The sequence below is a fragment of the Chaetodon auriga genome, chromosome 21, assembly GCF_051107435.1.
Source record: "Chaetodon auriga isolate fChaAug3 chromosome 21, fChaAug3.hap1, whole genome shotgun sequence".
Classification (NCBI taxonomy): Eukaryota; Metazoa; Chordata; class Actinopteri; order Chaetodontiformes; family Chaetodontidae; genus Chaetodon; species Chaetodon auriga.
The window spans coordinates 12,090,343-12,109,030 of record NC_135094.1 but is presented as its reverse complement, the minus strand read 5'-3'; the positions used below and the strand labels follow the sequence as shown (position 1 = coordinate 12,109,030).

The 18,688-nt window shown below is 41.3% G+C and overlaps 1 protein-coding gene across 1 annotated transcript in view; it reads left to right on the top strand.

Annotated features, from left to right (window-relative positions):
- The window catches only part of cntnap2a (contactin associated protein 2a), a 296,814-nt gene that overhangs the window by 142,835 nt on the left and 135,291 nt on the right, over window positions 1–18,688 (top strand). The window contains exons 4-7 of the mRNA XM_076761762.1: window positions 8,366–8,513; window positions 15,110–15,162; window positions 15,367–15,517; window positions 16,612–16,796. Of these exons, the coding sequence (XP_076617877.1) occupies window positions 8,366–8,513; window positions 15,110–15,162; window positions 15,367–15,517; window positions 16,612–16,796 (537 nt within the window). The remainder of the gene's footprint in view (window positions 1–8,365; window positions 8,514–15,109; window positions 15,163–15,366; window positions 15,518–16,611; window positions 16,797–18,688) is intronic.

Below are 18,688 nucleotides of genomic sequence, written 5' to 3'. Positions count from 1 at the left end.
TCTTGGACGACAGTCTTTGGGCGTTGTAATAGAATAGTGAAAGCAAACATGATTAAAAAGTCTTTATTATGATGAGATATCCTTAGTTTCTGCCAGTGATAGTGTAAGAGAGAGACAGGGATTATGGCAAGATAGAAGGAGAGAGGGGCTTGACATGCAACAGAGGTCCAGGGACGTTGTGGTTATATGGTACATTTTAGCTGCTGAATCTGCAGCCTGCTAAATGTCAGCTTGTGACTGAGGGATCAGGAGGGGTGCTCTAGATCTCAGCTAGGGTGCTGCTATAGTTTCAGTTTATATTTACTACGCTTCCTACGTTCTCGTTTTAAATCTTGAAAGTACCACAATGACATCTCTGAGCTTCACTTCCAAAGAGTCTGGCATGACTAAAGCATGGAACATTTTCCTTTCCTTCCAGAGCCTCTGAATAAAACACGTGTTTACAATAAGTGGGAGAGAGAATGAAGTGTCTGCTTTGCTGTGATAATATCAGGAGTAGGAGACAGGGACTCGTTATGTAAACAGAAATATTTGACTAATTTCTTTTACTCTAATTATAGCTGCACAACCCAGACAGCAAGCACATCGAGTGGATCCCCAGTTAAGAAAAGCCTCAGATGTCTGAATAATGATAGCCTGTCATTAACTCATCTAGAAATCAATTCAACTGGCCCTCTATTCTACCCAAACCTTCACATGCCTACTGTGTTATCAAGATGACCACATGCACAGCATTAGAGGTTCCATCCGTGCTTCGCATCCGTGACACTGTCTTTGTTGTCATGATAACAGATGCACTATAAATGGGATTTTTTTTTCTAATGATAATTGCTATTGCCAGTAACATGAGAGAGACAAACAGCCATTGTTGTTCTGTCAAAGTATACTTGGGTGCCTGTTTTCTCAGTGACTGGTAATTCCTCTGAAAATAAGCATCCTTTACAAAAAGCTATTTATAGAGGAATACATTCAACCATGGATTCTTCCACTGAAGCCAGCGGTTTGCCTCTGTAATGAGTCAAGTCACAGTTGGAGGTGATCCATACTGTAGCCACCGTCCATACAGCAACTGGTGCCAGCTGATGAGACAGGATGGGGAGGGGATGAAAGGAGTTTCATTTACATCAGAGGAGTTGCATCATTTGATATTAATGTAAGATCTTTAAGAGGTTCAGAATTCAGTTTGATGTGCCTATTAATAGATATTATCGTGTTGTTTTGATCCTGATCGACCCGGCACAGAATTTGCGAACCGGGTACCCTCATACATGAAAACACACACACATTGGCTCACAGTGTCTACTGCTGCTGCTTAATATTGTAAATGAATTGTTGTATCCAGCATTTAAGTCCAAAATGCTTCAATTTAACAAATCAGACCACAGAGGAGTGCATTGCTCGCAGTCACGGGTATGACTTTTCTGGCTTTTTTTTTTTTTTTTTTTCATCTGCACTGATAAAAAGTCTCCTCCAACTTCGGGCTCTGTATCTTGATCCGCTGCAGTGACTTCACAGGGCTTGAGCGTCAGTCTTTTTAATGTCACTTCACTCCATTCCAGATAAGAGTTGTGTGGAAATTAAAAATTGCTGAGTGTGAATAACGAAGATGATGAATTGAAATAGATAGAGAGGACACTTCCCGGTGGGCCGTGGAAGTCTCCTGTGGTACGACTTGAGCGGCTGCTATGAAATTTTAACAGCACTGTCGCGAATATGAACAATGTGCTTGTGGATAAGACATGGCATTGGAAAGTTTAGTCAAATTATACCCTTCTGATGGCATGGTCTGTGTTTCATGACAGTGGTAATAGTTTGGTGTAACTGTGCACAGGTGGTGCCCCAATTACCACTTAAAAATGAACATTTTTTATTTGATCCACAAGACCGTTGGTGATGAGTGGCATGTGTCTGACTCATTTCGCTGAATAGATCTCGCCTCTTTCCAAATGGTTCTCATGGGGCTTCCAACTAATGTCAAAGCTCTGAGTGAGTAGGTGGTGTGATGCATGAGGAGGAGTCAAACATGAATGAGTGTGAAAATGCCCCTCAAACAGAATGTCAAAACACACATACACTCACATATAATGATTTGGTGAAGTGTCAGCAGGGGCAGAGGCATGCACACACACACACACAGCGGCTTGCTGTAGCTCCATGTGGCATGTGAGGTTTTTCAGCAGAGCCAGGGAGGCAGCCTTCACTCCATCAGTGTTGGTCCCTGGTGAGCAGAGGGGAGAGAAGGTGCCAAATGTTCACAGCCTGAGTAATGGGCTCTTAAAGCTCTATTCTTTCCCTCTGTGTGTGTGTGTGTGTGTGTGTGTGTGTGTGTGTGTGTGTGTGTGTGTGTGTGTGTGTGTGTGTGTGTCCTTCCTGACTCTGTAAAATTTAATTCAGTGCAGGGGAATATTTTTGCACACCAGTGATAATTTAGTGAAGTTAGAGGAAATACTGTGACGGTGTGATGCTAAAATGTTTCTTGAGTTTTACTGAGCACTTTTTTTTCTTTCAATTACCCCACAGTAAAGAGGAAGTGTATGGAAAAGTATTAGCATGAAAGGTTCGGGAAGTGTTCCTCATTTTCTAGGTAATCATGTATGTGGTGCAAAGAAAGAGATTCCAGTTCCCTTTGTCACCAGCTCTTTGGGAGCTTCTTTTAGCTGGTCAGAACAGTTAATGAGATACTGAACTGAGGAGAAAAGCTCGGGCACATGGCTATAACCAATACAAAAGGATATAATAATGTGCCAGCTCCAATAAAATAACATAAAGGACATTGGAAGCACCTTGCTTGTGCAAAGAAAAACTATGTATTTAAGCACTGGAGGTGCAGAAATCAATAGCAGAAGACAGACACACAGTGAATGGTTGTAATGAAACATGCAGATATGCAGCTGAGTTCATGCTCAGTGTTCCTCCTCTAATAGAACTGAAGAGTATTGAAGGAGGACTATAGAAATGGGGGAAAGAGGCAGGAAAGAAGGAGAAATGGGTTAGACTGCATTATATCAATGAAAAGCCACTAGTTGCATCAAAACCAAGGAAAATAAGCATCAGCGTAATGCAAAAAAAAACAAAACAATGAAGATAATTTACATCAGAAAATAGCAGAAATAACATGTCAGAAAAAAGGAATGCAGACAATCAAAACAATACAAAAAAAAAAAAACGAATGATAGTCAAATAAAAAAAAAAAGGGCTAAAAACATTGCAGGATACGACACAGGTCAAGTTCTTCATTCAGCCAGTCTGGAGCTGTAGACCCAGATCAAAAATCCATTTAGCTTCTGCCTGCAGCAGAGCTTGGTTGTGGTCTCTACCCCTAGTGGGAGGCTTGATTGACTGTGTAGCCCAGAATTTTAATTCTGTGTGCAAGTGTCAAGAAGTGGTTAGCCAGAGGAGATGAACAATCTCTCCCATTGTGACATCATTTTTTTTTTGTTCAGTAAGGCCTGTACCCAATTTTTTACTGACATATAGTTTCGGGCAAGGAACCTGAATAACATAAACCCACCATTGGAGGCACATTGCTTTAGTTTGCTGGACAGAGGCCTGATGAAGACATGTCCACACAGGAGCTAACTGATGGAGCATGTGGTTTGTTTTTGTAGTTGGGGACTTGAATTGATCACAGCAGTCTGATGCTGGTCTTACATTTCAAAGTTACAAGGGGTTTATCTCTGAAAGCATAATTGTAACACATGCCAGTGACTGTACTAGAAGCCATGTACTTGCTATTCTTCTATAAAACAAGCTGCTGTTTTACACAGAATCACAGTGATAAGTATCCCTACACCAGTGGGAGAAAATGGAAGATTATTCTATTCTACTTTTTCAATTGAGTGCTTATTGTTTCTTGTAACATGAAGAATTCACAGTTCTCTGTATCTTTAACAGTTTAAAGATTCATGACTTAAATTTAGCATTACTACAGTTTATCCTGTTGTCTTTGGTACGTACCCACACAAACACAACCACCCACAGGGCTTCCCAGAAACACAAATTTCTCTATGGCCCATCTGTTTTGTCCTGTACACTTGTCGATAAAAACAAAAGACCAGACCAGGCTGGACTGATTTCCCCTGCCTCTGTTAGGAAGGAACACACACACACACACACACACACACACACACGCACACAAACACAATGGCGCCGACTCTTGGCTGGTCTAAAAAACTGGTTCAACAACAACAACAAGCAAACCCCAGAAAATAGCTTCCACTTGTTGTTTCTCAGTATCTTGAGATCTGTTCTCTGGAAAGGCCTGTCCCTGGCTATTAAAACAGAGGCGCACACACACACAAACAGATAGATATTCATTGACACTCAAACACGCGCGCGCACACACAGACAGAAATAATAGATGCACATACAGGAAATGAAAAACATGCAGCTATGGAGAATAAGTCAGTGACTGAGGTGTGAGAGGGAGGGAGAGCTGCTGAACATGATGGTGGCGACTGATGGGCGTTTGTGTGTGAGACACAGCAGACCACAGGGGTGTTTGCTGACCAGCTGTAGTCAAGTGATTGGCTTTTTCTTTCTTGAATGACAGCAGCCCTGGTGGTCCAAACACCCAACAAGGAGACCGGCTGGCTCTTAGCTTCCCTCATTATTTTTGTTTTCCAAGTCAAGTTTTCCCCTCATTGCTTTTCCTCCACTGATCTCATGGCTTGCTAAAATCATGTGACAGCTCTGCGCTGTTTGGGTTTTCATCCAAGGTTTCCCCCACCAACTTTGAAACTTTTAAAACACAGCATGTTGAGTTTTGAATATTCTTAAACATTATGCATATCCTCACCGGAGTACAAAAAAATATTTTTTGGTTTGAATCTGGAAAGGATTCCCAAGTGCAAGTTATGTTTGCTTATTTTCTGATGGACTACTGCAGTACATTTTAAAAGCAGTTTGACGCACATAGCGTAAATATCCATCAATTTTCGGCCTCTACTTGGAGAAAAACACACGGATTCATAAAAGCATGCCCACGCACACACACAGATGAACACAGAGTGAAAAGTGAAAGTTGCCTCCGGCACTTTGTGGCCTTTGTTGCTGTAAATTACCTCAGTTCTTGATTAGACAAAACGTCAAAGTGTATAAGCTCTTAAGTTGCCTAACGCTTACACACACATACAGTACACCAAAATAAATGGCAACATTTACTCACTACATGAAGTGACACACACGCACACACAAATTCCCAATTACTCATCGGTTTGGTGGTTAATGATTTAACTTTGCAGGAGAGGGAATTAAATGGTTGACTAGGCAGACTTTTGTGAGGTGTTCAGCATGCACAACTTTTTCCTCATCTTCATCCTCCTCCTCTCTTCCCCACCCCGTCTTCTGCCCTGCGCTCCGCATAGTAATGCCTTTGAATTGAGCTGTTCATTCAGCCAAGCACAGATAAGTGCCGAATAGCAGGATGAACACAATAGAGAAATAAAAGAGGGAAGCTGGAAAATCGGGATGGGGGGGATGGAGCTTTTGGGTGGAGACGAAAAATGCTTTTGTTCACTCTGTCTTTCTATATCTTTGTCTCGCTCTCTCTCTCTCTCTCGCTCATACCTTGACAAGGGTAAGGAAAGGAATGTGTCAGCTGGACAAAGAGAAGTAAAGTCACCAGCACGCAGTCAGCCAAATCCTATTCAGGATTTTTTTTTATTATTACTTTAACTATGAAATGAGCTTAAGGGTGATATCAGGTTTTAACGTTGCAGAGAAGTTTAAATGGCAAGGTGGTGCATGGGTGGCTGTGTGTGTGTGTGTGTGTGTGTGTGTGCTTCCATGTGTGCATTCAAACTGATACATTTGTGCTTTTCGTGCTTGAAATCCTGAGCCAGCGCCACAAGTATTTTGCAAAATAGAATAGCAAAGGACAAACATGTGATGGAGAGCACTGAATGTAAAAGAGGATTTTGAAGATTTGACAGGAACGTAGAGGAGAGGGATGAGGAATGTACAAACAACCCCACAGGGTGGTGCTAGCCCCAGTGATTAAACGTATATTTTCATTTTTTAGGACTTTTTTTTAATTGATTTTACTCTTGCCTTGCAGTTTTAAGAAGTTTTTTGGCTATAAAACATTTTCAAAAAGTACATCAGTTGTCAGTCTATGGGAAGTTTTTACAGTTTTCCTTCACTTGAGTAGAGTTGCTGTTTGATGCATGATCTGAGGAAAGACAACGTCACCATTGGACATATATCCAAACTGCAAGCACTGCAAAACCAAGCTATTCCTTATGCATGTTGATAAGTTTTTTTGTATGATGACATGAGATGTTTGCTATGCTTTCATATTTTTAGTACTTTCATATCAACCATGCATCATTTATGAACAGAGAAGGTATCTTACTCCTGTCTTATGGTCTGGATATGCATGGCAACCTCAGCCTGTGGAATTGTTCATTGACGCTGTATAAGCTGAGTCGGCCTTTGTCTCATCACCGACTCTGGGTTGTACTTCAGGTGTGACCATGTGTGAATAAACCATCCTTAAATAGGAACTTGTGCCCTCATTGATTTCACCTTCATTGGTTCCAGGACAAAAGCATCTGAATCTCTTTGTGAGTGAGAACATGACAAATGGTTTCCCTTCACTGAAAATGCGATGTGACCAACAGTAATGCTGTATCAACTGGAAATGTGATTTTTATAGGCGGTGACATACATACAGTAATGTGAGCGTGTGAGTGAGTTGCAGCCCTCTCCCTCGAAAACAGCATTGCTGCCCTTGAGCAAGTCACTTAACCCAGATCTTCAGGACCTGCTCAACCTGCAGAGAGTAGAAGCTGCAGTTAAAGTATACTGAAGGGCTCCCCAATGAGTCATGTGGAGCTGTGTGAATGTGAAGCAGGGCGCTAATAAAAAAGCATGCGTGTGTGTGTTTGTGCGCTCAGTTAACCTTTTCTGGATAAATAAAGATTAAAAATGAAAGTGAGGGAAAGGCACAGAGGAGATAGAAGCACTGCTCACCTCATGTCCACTCCTTCACCACAGTGGAAGTTCAGTGGCTCTGAGCTTAGTGTGAACTCTTGACCATCTCCTCCTTTACAGATAGCATATCTTCAGGGGTACATACTTGGGTCACTGAGGAGTCAGCTCAAAGCAGCCTGTCTGAGCAGAGCTTTTTTTCCTCCCACGCTCATCCACAGCCCTTCCCACTTCACGTCTTATCTAGAATAACACATGGCTGTCCAGTGTCTTGCTCCCATCTCGTTACCTGCTAGGCTTTTAATGGCGCCTCTCTCCAATGGTTCGCACCAACTGTTCTGTGTATGTAGAGGGAAACAGTGGTGGTGTCTATGTTTGCTTCAGAGAGGAGGGGAAAGCACAGAAGTGAAACTAGTTCAGGGACTGTGGTGAGGTGGATTAGTGGTTGGTTAGAGGTAGTCCCCGTCATGTGCCAGGGAATGTGAAGGCAGAGACACTGAGCAGGAGCAGCAGAGGAGTTGCACACAGATGTTTCTTTGTCCCTTTTGTACTGTGAACAAAATTATGATCAATCTGTACTACATGTATGCATACAGCTGCCCCTCTGACAAGATTCACCATTGTCATTGCTTTACCCAGTAGGTCAGTGCTTCTAATCGCTGTAAAAGTTGTTCTTTTAGTGCCGTTACATTTCCGAAGAACTTCCAAATTGTCAGATTTATGCCACCTCATTGTTGCTGCCTTTTTGTTGTTGGCCGACTTTGAACTTGGTTGACGTCATTGGTGGATTGCTGCCGTGCTGTTGCTATGGACACAGGAGGAATTGTACAAGTTAAACTTTGTTCTTTAAAGCCGCATGTAAAGAAACGGCATTCTTTTGACATGATTTTGCATAAAATTCAAAGCCAGTGTCTCATACACTGTTGTGTACATGCAAAGTTAAATAAATTAATCAGCAGACACTGGACAATTCGGCTTTGTACATATTTGTTTTGTTTGTAGAGAACATGATGTTTCCTGAGGCTGAGATTTCAGAGACGACACTAACTGAGTGTGAAACACAGTGCTAATATGACAAGGAACTGTTAACTTCATCAGTTACAAGCCCTCATGAATCTTTTGGGACCCAGAAATCAGTCTAAATATGAAATGATGTGAGCAGGCAGCGTCTTACTTACACTTCAAGGTGAATACAATATGCAATTTCCTCTTCAAATCCCCTGCAGTTAGATTGTCTTATGGCGAGCATATTAGATATGTAGACTCATAATTATTTTGTGTGTTTTGTGAGTATGCACCTTTAGGGCAGGATGTGGTGAGTGGAACAAAAGCTCTTGCTCCTAGTCCCAAAGCTGCTTGTTTGACTGCAGGCTTGTGGCTTTGATGTATTTAATTTCATTGTGTGTGTCTGTGTGTGTGTTTGTGTTCACAGGCCTTCTCTGGGAACTCCAACTCGGAGAGCGCAGTTCGCCATGAGCTGCAGCAGGGAATCGTGGCACGCTTCCTGAGGCTCGTCCCGCTGGACTGGAGTGAGGAAGGACGGATTGGTCTGCGCATAGAAGTCTATGGCTGCTCCTACTGTGAGTGGAGACCGACACACACGCACAAACACACATCTAACGATGGCTTGGCAGCTACAGTCAAGTCACAATGGACTTTTCTTCATCGTGAACTAATTCTATATAGGAATCAAACACAAACCCAGTGATAACACCTGCCTGAACACACACACACACAAAATTTGCAGAAGAATGCAGAGCACAGTCACAGACTGACAGACACTGATGCACACACACTTACACACTGTCTCTCGCTTTCTAACAAATGTATCATCCAGGGAACTGACTCTTGCAGCCTCTTTGCTCTCATCCTATTAAAGGCTGCCAAATTGATTTTGATAACAATTTTCAATTAAGGCTCTGCATAAATTACTGTTAGAAGTGACACACGTACATCTTTCATTCCAGTGATGCGATTACACTGTGTGTGTGTGTATATGTCTGTGAGTGCTTTTGTCTGTGTGTATGAATGCACGGACATGTATTGCATGCCAGTTAGTCCTCAGCCCTTTGATTATATTTCCCTTGTTTCATTTCCTTCTCATGTTAAAAGAAAAACAAGTCAGTAATGATAAGGACAACAAGATGCAGTACAAACACAGAGAGACGCACATGTGTATGTGCAGAACAGTGAAAGACAGAAATCCAGCCCAGTCTCTTCCCATCACCTGTCCCCTCCAACAAAAGCACAACTGCACTCATAAACAACTTTAACTGGGATAATAATTGTTACTGCTTTTGTGCTTGAATAAAGTCAGCTTGTTACTGTTGATATTTTTTGACCAGAAAAGGTTTTACCCCTTTATTCTCTAACAGTGTCACATTAATGTGGCATTTTCTTAAAGGCGCATTATTTTAGGCCGCTTAAACTTTAAAATAGTGTCTTTTGCTTGCTTTTCCGTAAGTCAATACAGAGGGTAGAGGAGATCTTTTTTCAATTTCCAAAAACTTCACTATAGCAAGATAACCATGGATAGTCTCAGTCCAATGCAGTATGATATATTTTTTATACAACCAGATATATTTCTCAACTTTAGAGAAAGAAATGTGGGGATGACGAATAACTTACGCAGCACTGAAGCCGCCTGTCAAGCACCAGCAGATACGTGAGCTGTAAACAAAACATACCTGCAACACAGTGTATACCTACAATATTAGAAATGGAATATTCAGAAATGGTTACCAGCTGACTGACAGCAGAAAAAGTTGGTAAATTGGGTTTTGATCCATGTTTTTTAATGCTAACATCAGTCTATGTGTCACCAGCTTGCTAAATGTGAATGTAAGTATACTTGAAGACTGACTAAAGATTAGATTTGATGCACATTCCATTTGAAATATTTATTCTGCAGCTTCTCCGCCAACTTGTCGGTAGTCTTCAAACAGTGTGGCAGGTATTATGAGAGTTTTTGCAATGGGTCTGCAGAAATCCAATATCTACTAGCTTCCATCTACATGCATGAGAGGGTTGTGCATAAAAATGTCATCCAATCATTTTTCAGAAGATGCAGAAGAGGTTTTATTGTTCAAAACGTTATTGTATGCAGTTACAGCTGTCAGGTAACAAAACAAGTTAAAAACAAGGTAAATAACTCAAAAATCTCCCTCCAGCCAGCCCTATACCATATAATAAGAGAGAGAGTATGCACTCCAAAATCCCCCAACAGTAGAATTAGACTGAGGTTTAGCAAAATCCGTGCAGGAAAAGATAATGAGTTTCACTTTTTTCTTGCCACAACAACAGCTACTGCAGACGTGACCTTAGCCAGCAGCCGCTCCAGTGTAGCTGCTTGTGGGCCAGCAGGAGAACACTGTGATTATGGTTAACTCCCAGATGTAAATGTGTTTCAGCTGTGTGAAATAAACCGTGATAAAAAAAATAAAAAAAAAAGATGTGGGCCCTCTCCTGGTCCCCTGTCTTGGATTAAAGTAAGACTATTATTTCAATACAAGTCTGGCCCTGATATCCTGTCATTCAACAGACAGACCATTTGGCACACAGTGATTGAGGTAAACAACAATACTATGAGAAGAACGCACTGTATCCATCTCTAAGCCAAGTAAGTACTGAGAGTTTTTGTGTGTCTGACAGATACGAATGTTGTCCACCACGCCTTGACATCTGTCAGATGAGACACAATAATAAATACACAATCAGGTGAACACATGCTTACAACTCGGATATCAGAGATATCACAGAGACACTTACACACACCTATGCATGTACACACACACACACACACACACACACACACACACACACGCACACACACTCCCCCTAGCCGGGTGCGTCATCTTTCAGAGTTGTCTGTCAGCTGTGTTTTGAAGCCCACAGTGCTCTCTCATGATTACGCTGTCACTGCTCCTTTCTTCAGCATTCAGTCAGAAAATGAGAACTCATACATTTGTCTGCTCATCTACCCATCCTTCACTCCCCAACTCTCCGCTTCTGTTAGAATCAACTTCTTCTATGTTTTCCCGATTCCCAGTCGAAGTACAGTGTTGGGCGATGAAAAAGAAAAGAGGATAAAAGAAGAAAACACAAAAGAGAAGTAGTAGGAGGAGGAGAAGGAGGCAGATAAATATAGATGTTATGTTCCCTGCATAATCACCAAATATGTTGGTTGTAGATGGTAATTCTGGGTTTTTGAAAATGTATGATAATTAAATGCAATACCATATTATGACTCATCTAGGCCTGTGCAATGAAGGGCTGTGTGTGCGTATGTATCTGTGCCAGAGCCAAAGGCTGTAAAGGAGTCGTGATCCACCGTGCTGTGGAATTTACATGCTCATTTCCATTTTGATTAACATAGGATCAACAGAAAATCAATTATCTCATAGATGAGTCAGGAAATAGTGGAGCTAGTGTGTGAGAGAAAGGGGTGTCAGACAGAAACAGAGTGTACAAATTTAATTTTCTACACAAACGCAATCACTCTCATGCAAGTAGAATTTCAAAAGAATGGAAGCATGTCATATCTGCCTTCAACCTGTGACCTATTTATGCCAACAACACTCTAAATCTGTTGTCAGGATGATGCATCACCGCCATCAGCTGTCAAGTCTAAGCAATATACACATGCTGATTTGTTTATGGATAGCATCGATTTCTCAGGAGAAGGCCGAACAAACAGCTAGAAGAGCATCACTGTAACCTTCAGGCTCAACGAGTGAACATCAGTTTTTCCCAATGAGCATGTCCTAACCGGCCTCATGCGCCACCGAACAGGCTAAGCAACATGTCGCTTGCTTTGTAAAACCATTTTTTCATTTGTCAAAATCAACATTGACATCCTTGATGTTTCTGTTTCCCCTCCAATCAGCAGTCAACATGGACTGACAGGAGCTGGCAGTGAATCAGTATCACTCTTTCATGCAGCCTATACTGTGTAATAGTAAGCCTGTATAAAACATAACAGTGCACAAATCCCAAAAATGAACCCAATACGGGGGAAGGGTGGAGTACGTACAGTATTATATTACACAGAAATCTACTAATTATTGTAATGTTTTTTTTACCATTTTGTCTATGAAATATTAGACACATTTCGAACATCTTACATGCCATCATTATGTCTTACCAACAGTAAGAAAATGCTAATGCACGACTTCCAATTACAAGAAAAGCATATAAATCCTATTAGTCTAGGTAGGTCATACTGTGAGTGACCTGCTTTCGTGCTCACAGCCACATAATTTGCTGCTTGCCCAATGACACCTGTTGCCATGGATATAATTTAACATTATGAGTACAAACTGTCAGTTAAGTGTGCCTTTTATTTGCCGTGATGCGATGCAAGTGGCTTCTCTGTGGTATTGCTTTACAATGGCTGATGAGCAAAAATAACAAGCAGGACACGTCAGTGACGTGTGTATGTGGTCAAGCTCATGTTAGCCACTTCAGTGTCTCTCATGGGGTACAGGGACCGTCGAACCCCTTTTTATGGTTCCATAATTAACACAGAGGTATAGTACTGCTGTGTTATGGGGAATGATGGGCTTTTTCTGTGGTGTGTCGCCTCTTTGGCCCTTGACTCCACACACACTCACACACAACTTAGATTCATTAAGTGCTCAGTCAGTTTTGGTCAGTCATGCCTTTCTCTGCCATTTTTCTCTGCCTGTGCAGACTTTCATTCCCCTCGCTATCCTGTATAACAGCTTGTGACAAGTTCTTTGTATGGAGACAAAAGAAAGCTTTCACACCTTGTTTTGTTTGAAACTGTCCAATCAGGAAATGATCTGAAGTTTACACATTTTGAAGATGCAGTTACTGTGAAGGACAACATGTGTAGTAACTATTACACTTACTGTTGCTATTTTGCCATTTGAAGTGGATAATGATGATGAATACACAGTGTAATCCTTAGAAATTCATTCTCAATTTCCAGTATCATATATTTGAAGATTGTATTAGCTGCCACATGCAGCTGTCTACCGTGAACCTCCACATTGAACGCCACCTCGATCACCCTCTGTGTTTTCACATGTCTGGTAGAAAAACACCATCTGGGTCAAAGTCCAAAATGGTGTGGTCTCCTGGGTCAGGGTCTGAAAACCTCACCATCTTTTGCACGTTCCATCACAGCTGCCCTGGCTAGAGACTCAAATGGTCACCCCCTGTTGTTCCACATCGCAGTGGGTCAGCCTCTCCCCCTCTTTCTCTCATTCTCTGCATCTCACAATGGTCTGTAGGTGGTGGAAAAGCCCTCCATCCTCCATAAAATCTCCCTCATGACATCAAGCACTCAGCTGAGCTGGCAACCCTTTTCTGAGCAGCACACCTAGATCTGCAATATCTCATAAAACAATTGGAAAACTGTCAACTACCACCACGGTTTCCACCATAAACGTGACAGAAGATGATGAGCGAGGCGGGGAGAGAGAGGCAGAGACAGACAGAGAGAGAGAGAGGGAGAGAGAGAGAGAGAGAGAGAGAGAGAGAGAGAGAGAGATAAAGCAAATGAAGTGATAGAAAGAAGAGGGGATCCTAAAGAGGGAAGCAAAAAAATAAGAGCAGAGAAGAGAGGCGAGTACAATGGAGAAAGATGAAAGTGGAGAGAGAGAGAGCAAGAACTAGTGCGAGAACAAGAGTGAAGCGTAAAGCAACCAAAGAGATGGAGAGATGTATTTGTACCCAGTGAGAGGCAGCATGGGATCATTTGGGAAGCACTGAAGTTGGAACAAAGGAAACAGATGTAATTTTATCCAATCCCTCTCCACAGGTGTTTATCAGGAAAGGACAGGGTTGGCATAGCTGTGTGCGTGTGTGTGTTTACTAAGTGAGGAAGCAAGAGAGCATGAAAGATTGAGGGTCAACGTGACCGTGCATGAGTGTGTCTGCATATGAGACGATCCGATGCTTGTATACTATTCTCTACCTTCTCTAACCAGTCACACCACACAGACACAGACACAGACACACACACACACACACTGTCCACAAACCACTTGAATAGTTGGGGTGATAATAATGAGATTGAAGAGAGCCTCAAGAACTGCACTTTATTTCTCTTCTCAAGATCTGAAAACCTCCTTCTTGTCTCCGTCTGCCCTCTTTTTTTTTGTCTTATGTGTAAATCTTCATTTTACATGCAAAATATCTCATTTGTAGTCAGTTCCTGCAGCTTGTTAACTGAAGATATTTTGTTTATATGGAACTTCGGGGTTGGTCTTTTCACATGTAGCATTTTATACATGTAGATAAGTATGTTTCACAGGCCTGCACACACACAGGTGTTTTCACTTCTGGCTGATTAGAGCTCTTCTCAGGTTGAAGCAGAGAGTTTTGGCTCAGCCCAACAGCTTATCAGCTGAAAATAAGTGAAAACACCTGGTGGGTGTATCATAGACGTCTACCTCCAACACCGCAATCACCACCAGTGTTCCATCCATTCTTAACACTAACATCTTTTCTTTGAATATTCATTTCTTAAATCATTTCTGACAGATTTTCTTTTACAATTGACAATGCAACACCGTGCATTGGATATTTTTTTTTACTGTGAAGTGTCACTGCTAATAGTGTTATACTCTGCAGCACTGTTTTACATCTGCATCTGTTTTGCATACATATGGCAGACATTAAAGAAACTAAACATTTTTCTTTGCTGGAAGCTTTTTTTGACGAGCCATAGTGGAAAAAGCTCTGGTGTTAATGCATTAAGGAGGCTGCGCTCTTTTCAATTAACAGAGGTCCAGCATACACAATATCAGGCTCCTGAAACAGAAGCAGCTAAATGGAATTCGGCCATTATTCATTGTATTACTTACACCTGTGCTTTTCATACTGTCAAAAGGCCTATTGGGTACAATATCATTCAAAACAATTATGTTCCTATTGCAGCAATAGTAACCTTTAGAGATGACATTGTTAATGCGCGAACCTCCCATAATTCAGATCACAAGTATTACTGTTGTCATTGCAAGTGTCTTGTTGATGTAACTTACAGGAAACACTAATTTACGGTGTTTTGGGGGTGTTCAACTACAATCACTTCTCTAATCACTAATCATTTCATTCCTGTCTTTCCTTTCTGTCTCTGACTGTCATTCTTCCTGTGTTTCCTTCTTTGTTCTTTCTCCCTCTGTACCTTTCAATCTGTCTTTTTTAGGGGCGGGCGTGATCAACTTTGACGGACAGGGTGTAATCTCATATCGATTTAAGGTACTGGATTTACTAACTCGATATTCTATGTCAGTGACTTAATTTTAAGTCATGTGGTCAGTATCATTCTTGTACATGTAAGTTAGATCCTAAAAATTAATATGCTTAACGTTATGGGGAATAAGTAATTTGATGTAAATTTTGAGCCACCGGTGGTGTTTAACAACCGCGTGAGGTTCATGGTGTTTGTTCCCATTGGTGCAGGTGAAGAAGATGAAGATCATTAAGGATGTGATTGCACTGAGGTTCAAGACATCAGAAAGCGAAGGTGTGATTCTTCATGGAGAGGGCCAACAGGGAGACTACATAACTCTGGAGCTGCGCAAGGCAAAGCTGCTGCTGCAGATAAACCTGGGTAGGCAGGATGTGCATGTCATTTATTTTAATAATGCAAAGATTCTCTTTCTGCTGACCCTCCAGCTCTTGTATCATCAGTTGTAGACATGTTTTATCTTCTGATGATATTCAAAATGTCAAAGAGAAATCGTTTTAAAATCATATCACTCAAGGTACAACTCAAACAGTCTTGAAGTATTGGATATATAATATCCAGTCCGATAGAAGCAGCCACTCTACGCTGATTGTGTTTGCAGCATGTTGACAAGGGAAAACAATAACACCATCATTATAGTCTTGACAATAATCCTAAACATTTGTAATAATAGTAATTAATGTCACGTCTGTGAAGATAACATTATCTTGGAGCAAAGATAAAGTGTCCTGGCATAGCAATTTACCCTTTACACAGTAAATAACAGCCACAACAATCCATGAGCTTGTGGAGCAACACTCGCTGTTGACCAGCTGTGTTGCTGAAAGCAGTGGTGTAACCTTTAAGGATGCCCTCCTGCAGCACAGAAGCAACAGCAGTGGTGTGTTCAAGTACCCAGTGTTGCAACTAAATGAAGTCTATAACTGTATAAGAACACTTTCAGCCGCTGCAGTAAATGTCGTGTGCATTATTGGCAAAACAGTACCAAATCTGCAAATTAAGAAATGGATTTGTCTTTTTTGCGTGCATGTCTGTGAGGATGACTTCCTTTGCAAGCATATGAAACTAATTCACAGAGCAGTGTTCAGTTTGTGCTACGTGCTGTGAATCAACCTATGAGTTAATATGTATAGATTCCATAGTTGTTAATAATTATATGTAAATGTGTAAAACACATTTAGTAAATCCATGGACAAGGTGTAGTCGATTGGCAAATCCCTGCCAGAGAAAATAAATGAATACTTTTATAAATAATTAATGTTGTGTTCATTAGTCTTTGTTAATCGGTATATTAAAAGTCGATTAAAACCACTTCAATATTTCAAGTGTTGCTTTTTAGCTTTCAGAGCAAATCACACTCAACTGTTGTGCACATATATTTTACCCGACTTATTTGAATTCATTTTCGGCTTGTCGAAACGTGCTACTTCATTTACAGTATCCGATGTCCATTGCAGGCAGTAATCAGTATGGCTCCATCCTGGGTCATACCTCTGTGACCACCGGCAGCCTCTTGGATGACAACCACTGGCACTCAGTCGTGATTGAGCGCTACCGTCGTAATGTCAACTTCACTTTGGACAGACACACTCAGCACTTCAGGACAAACGGAGAGTTTGACCACCTCGATTTGGACTATGAGGTGAGAAGCGCTGAGTGTACAGACAGAGAATGGTAGACCCCACTGAAACAGACGAAGGAATGCAACATAAAAACGTAATGACATACGTACGTGTCCAAACACAGACACAGGAGCTGACAGGGAAATATGCCGTACATGCAGCTGTGTGCGTTTGCTACTTAAACTTGTGCTTCATCGCTTTCTTTATAGGACACATCAGCTTGACATCATGTTAATAACAAAAGCTTTTGTTGCCAAATGATTCAACAGCTGTCATGAGTTCAATTATGAAAAAAGAACTGTTAGACCGTGGAAGAAGTGAATAACTAAAATGTCAGCTCAATTATTCAGCTACCTCAGCTTTGCCTGAGTCCACTGCCTGTTATACAGGTGACTGGCTACAGTATAAAGAACAAATATATTCATTTTAATTTAACAGATGAATACGTACTTTCTCAATCTATTATAGGTGTTAACTGTAACAGCACAACATCCGTTAAGTAGCCGTCTAGTTTAGCAGGTAGTCACACTGTGTGTCATTTAACTTTTGAGAAGCAAATGTTTGAGTGAAGTTTATTTGTGTAGCCCTACGAAGACGCAAAGCCAGCTGTAGCGCAAATGCGGCCTTTTTCCAAGTTCCCTCAGGCGGTTGTCTATTGGTAATTTCCTGGCTCCGGACGAACCCGCTTGTGCCAAGGTGGATGGGTGGCGCAGCTGAGGCTGTGTTTATGCTGATTAGGTGGCACGGTGCAATTTTGGGGCTAATTTTGGCATGAAATTAAGTTTGCATTTCCACCTCTTCTGCCCACTCCTTATTGCAAACATAAGGCAATTTTGGTGGTTTTAATTAGCAGAAGCGCATGCCCACAAAGTTACAATATACTTGTCATGTATGTTGTGTTTTGTCCCTTTCTGTTGCTCCACATTTTTAGATTTACTGTTGGTTCATATAAAATATACAACTTTTGATGCAATTAAGGCACAATCTGTAACAGCTCCATTTACAAATTGTTTACTTTATCTTAGGAGTTTGTGTTATTTAGCCTATGGTAATATTACTAGCCTACATGCAAACACTCAGTTGAAAGTCCTCAGGTGACAGCTCATGTCTTATTTACTTAAATACCCTTGTTATCATTGTTTAGTTTAAAAATTGTTTTTATGCTCTAGTGGATTACACACAGACATAGACCATTTTCGGGTAAGATATTAAAGTATTGCGACAAGCTTTTTCTGCAGCAAAGTACTGACTGATGAATTAGCTTATGTGCACAGCTATAACCAGTAGTGTATGCTAGCAGCTGTAGCAGTCGACATACATAGTATTTGGGTTTATGAATATTACAGTCACCATCGCACAGGGACTGGATTATTATGTGAATACAGAATATATAGAACACTGATATTTCTATGCTCTGACCTTATCACTCCCTGCAAGGAAACTTGATGAGACTTATTTCCCCTCAAGGTCAACTTATACCTGCAGAGCCTGCGGATTGATGCTTGGTTATGAGTGAAGCTTTTGCGCAGCAGCAGCAGGAGCAAGAAGGAAGGGATGTATGTATGTTCCACGGAGAAGAGTGTGCAGTGTTGAGGCTGTTGGACTTGAGCTGTCTGCCTGAACTAGCTTGTAGGCTTTGTTCCATTAATGTTTGAGGTGTTGTGTATTTGTATTTTGGAATTAATGACTGGAGATGAACATCAGTCCTCTAGAAAGTGTGTGAATATTCTGGTTTAGGACCCTTGGGCAGTTCTGATGTTCAGCACAGAATACTGTATCTGGTAATGTGAGCGGTTCTCAGATAAAATCCGAACTGTCCCAAACTGCTGGGAGTCTCAACAGGGCTGCTTGATCATTTCAGACCTGTGAGAAACTCTGTCTCACCTTTATTTATTAATAGTCTTTCTGCATG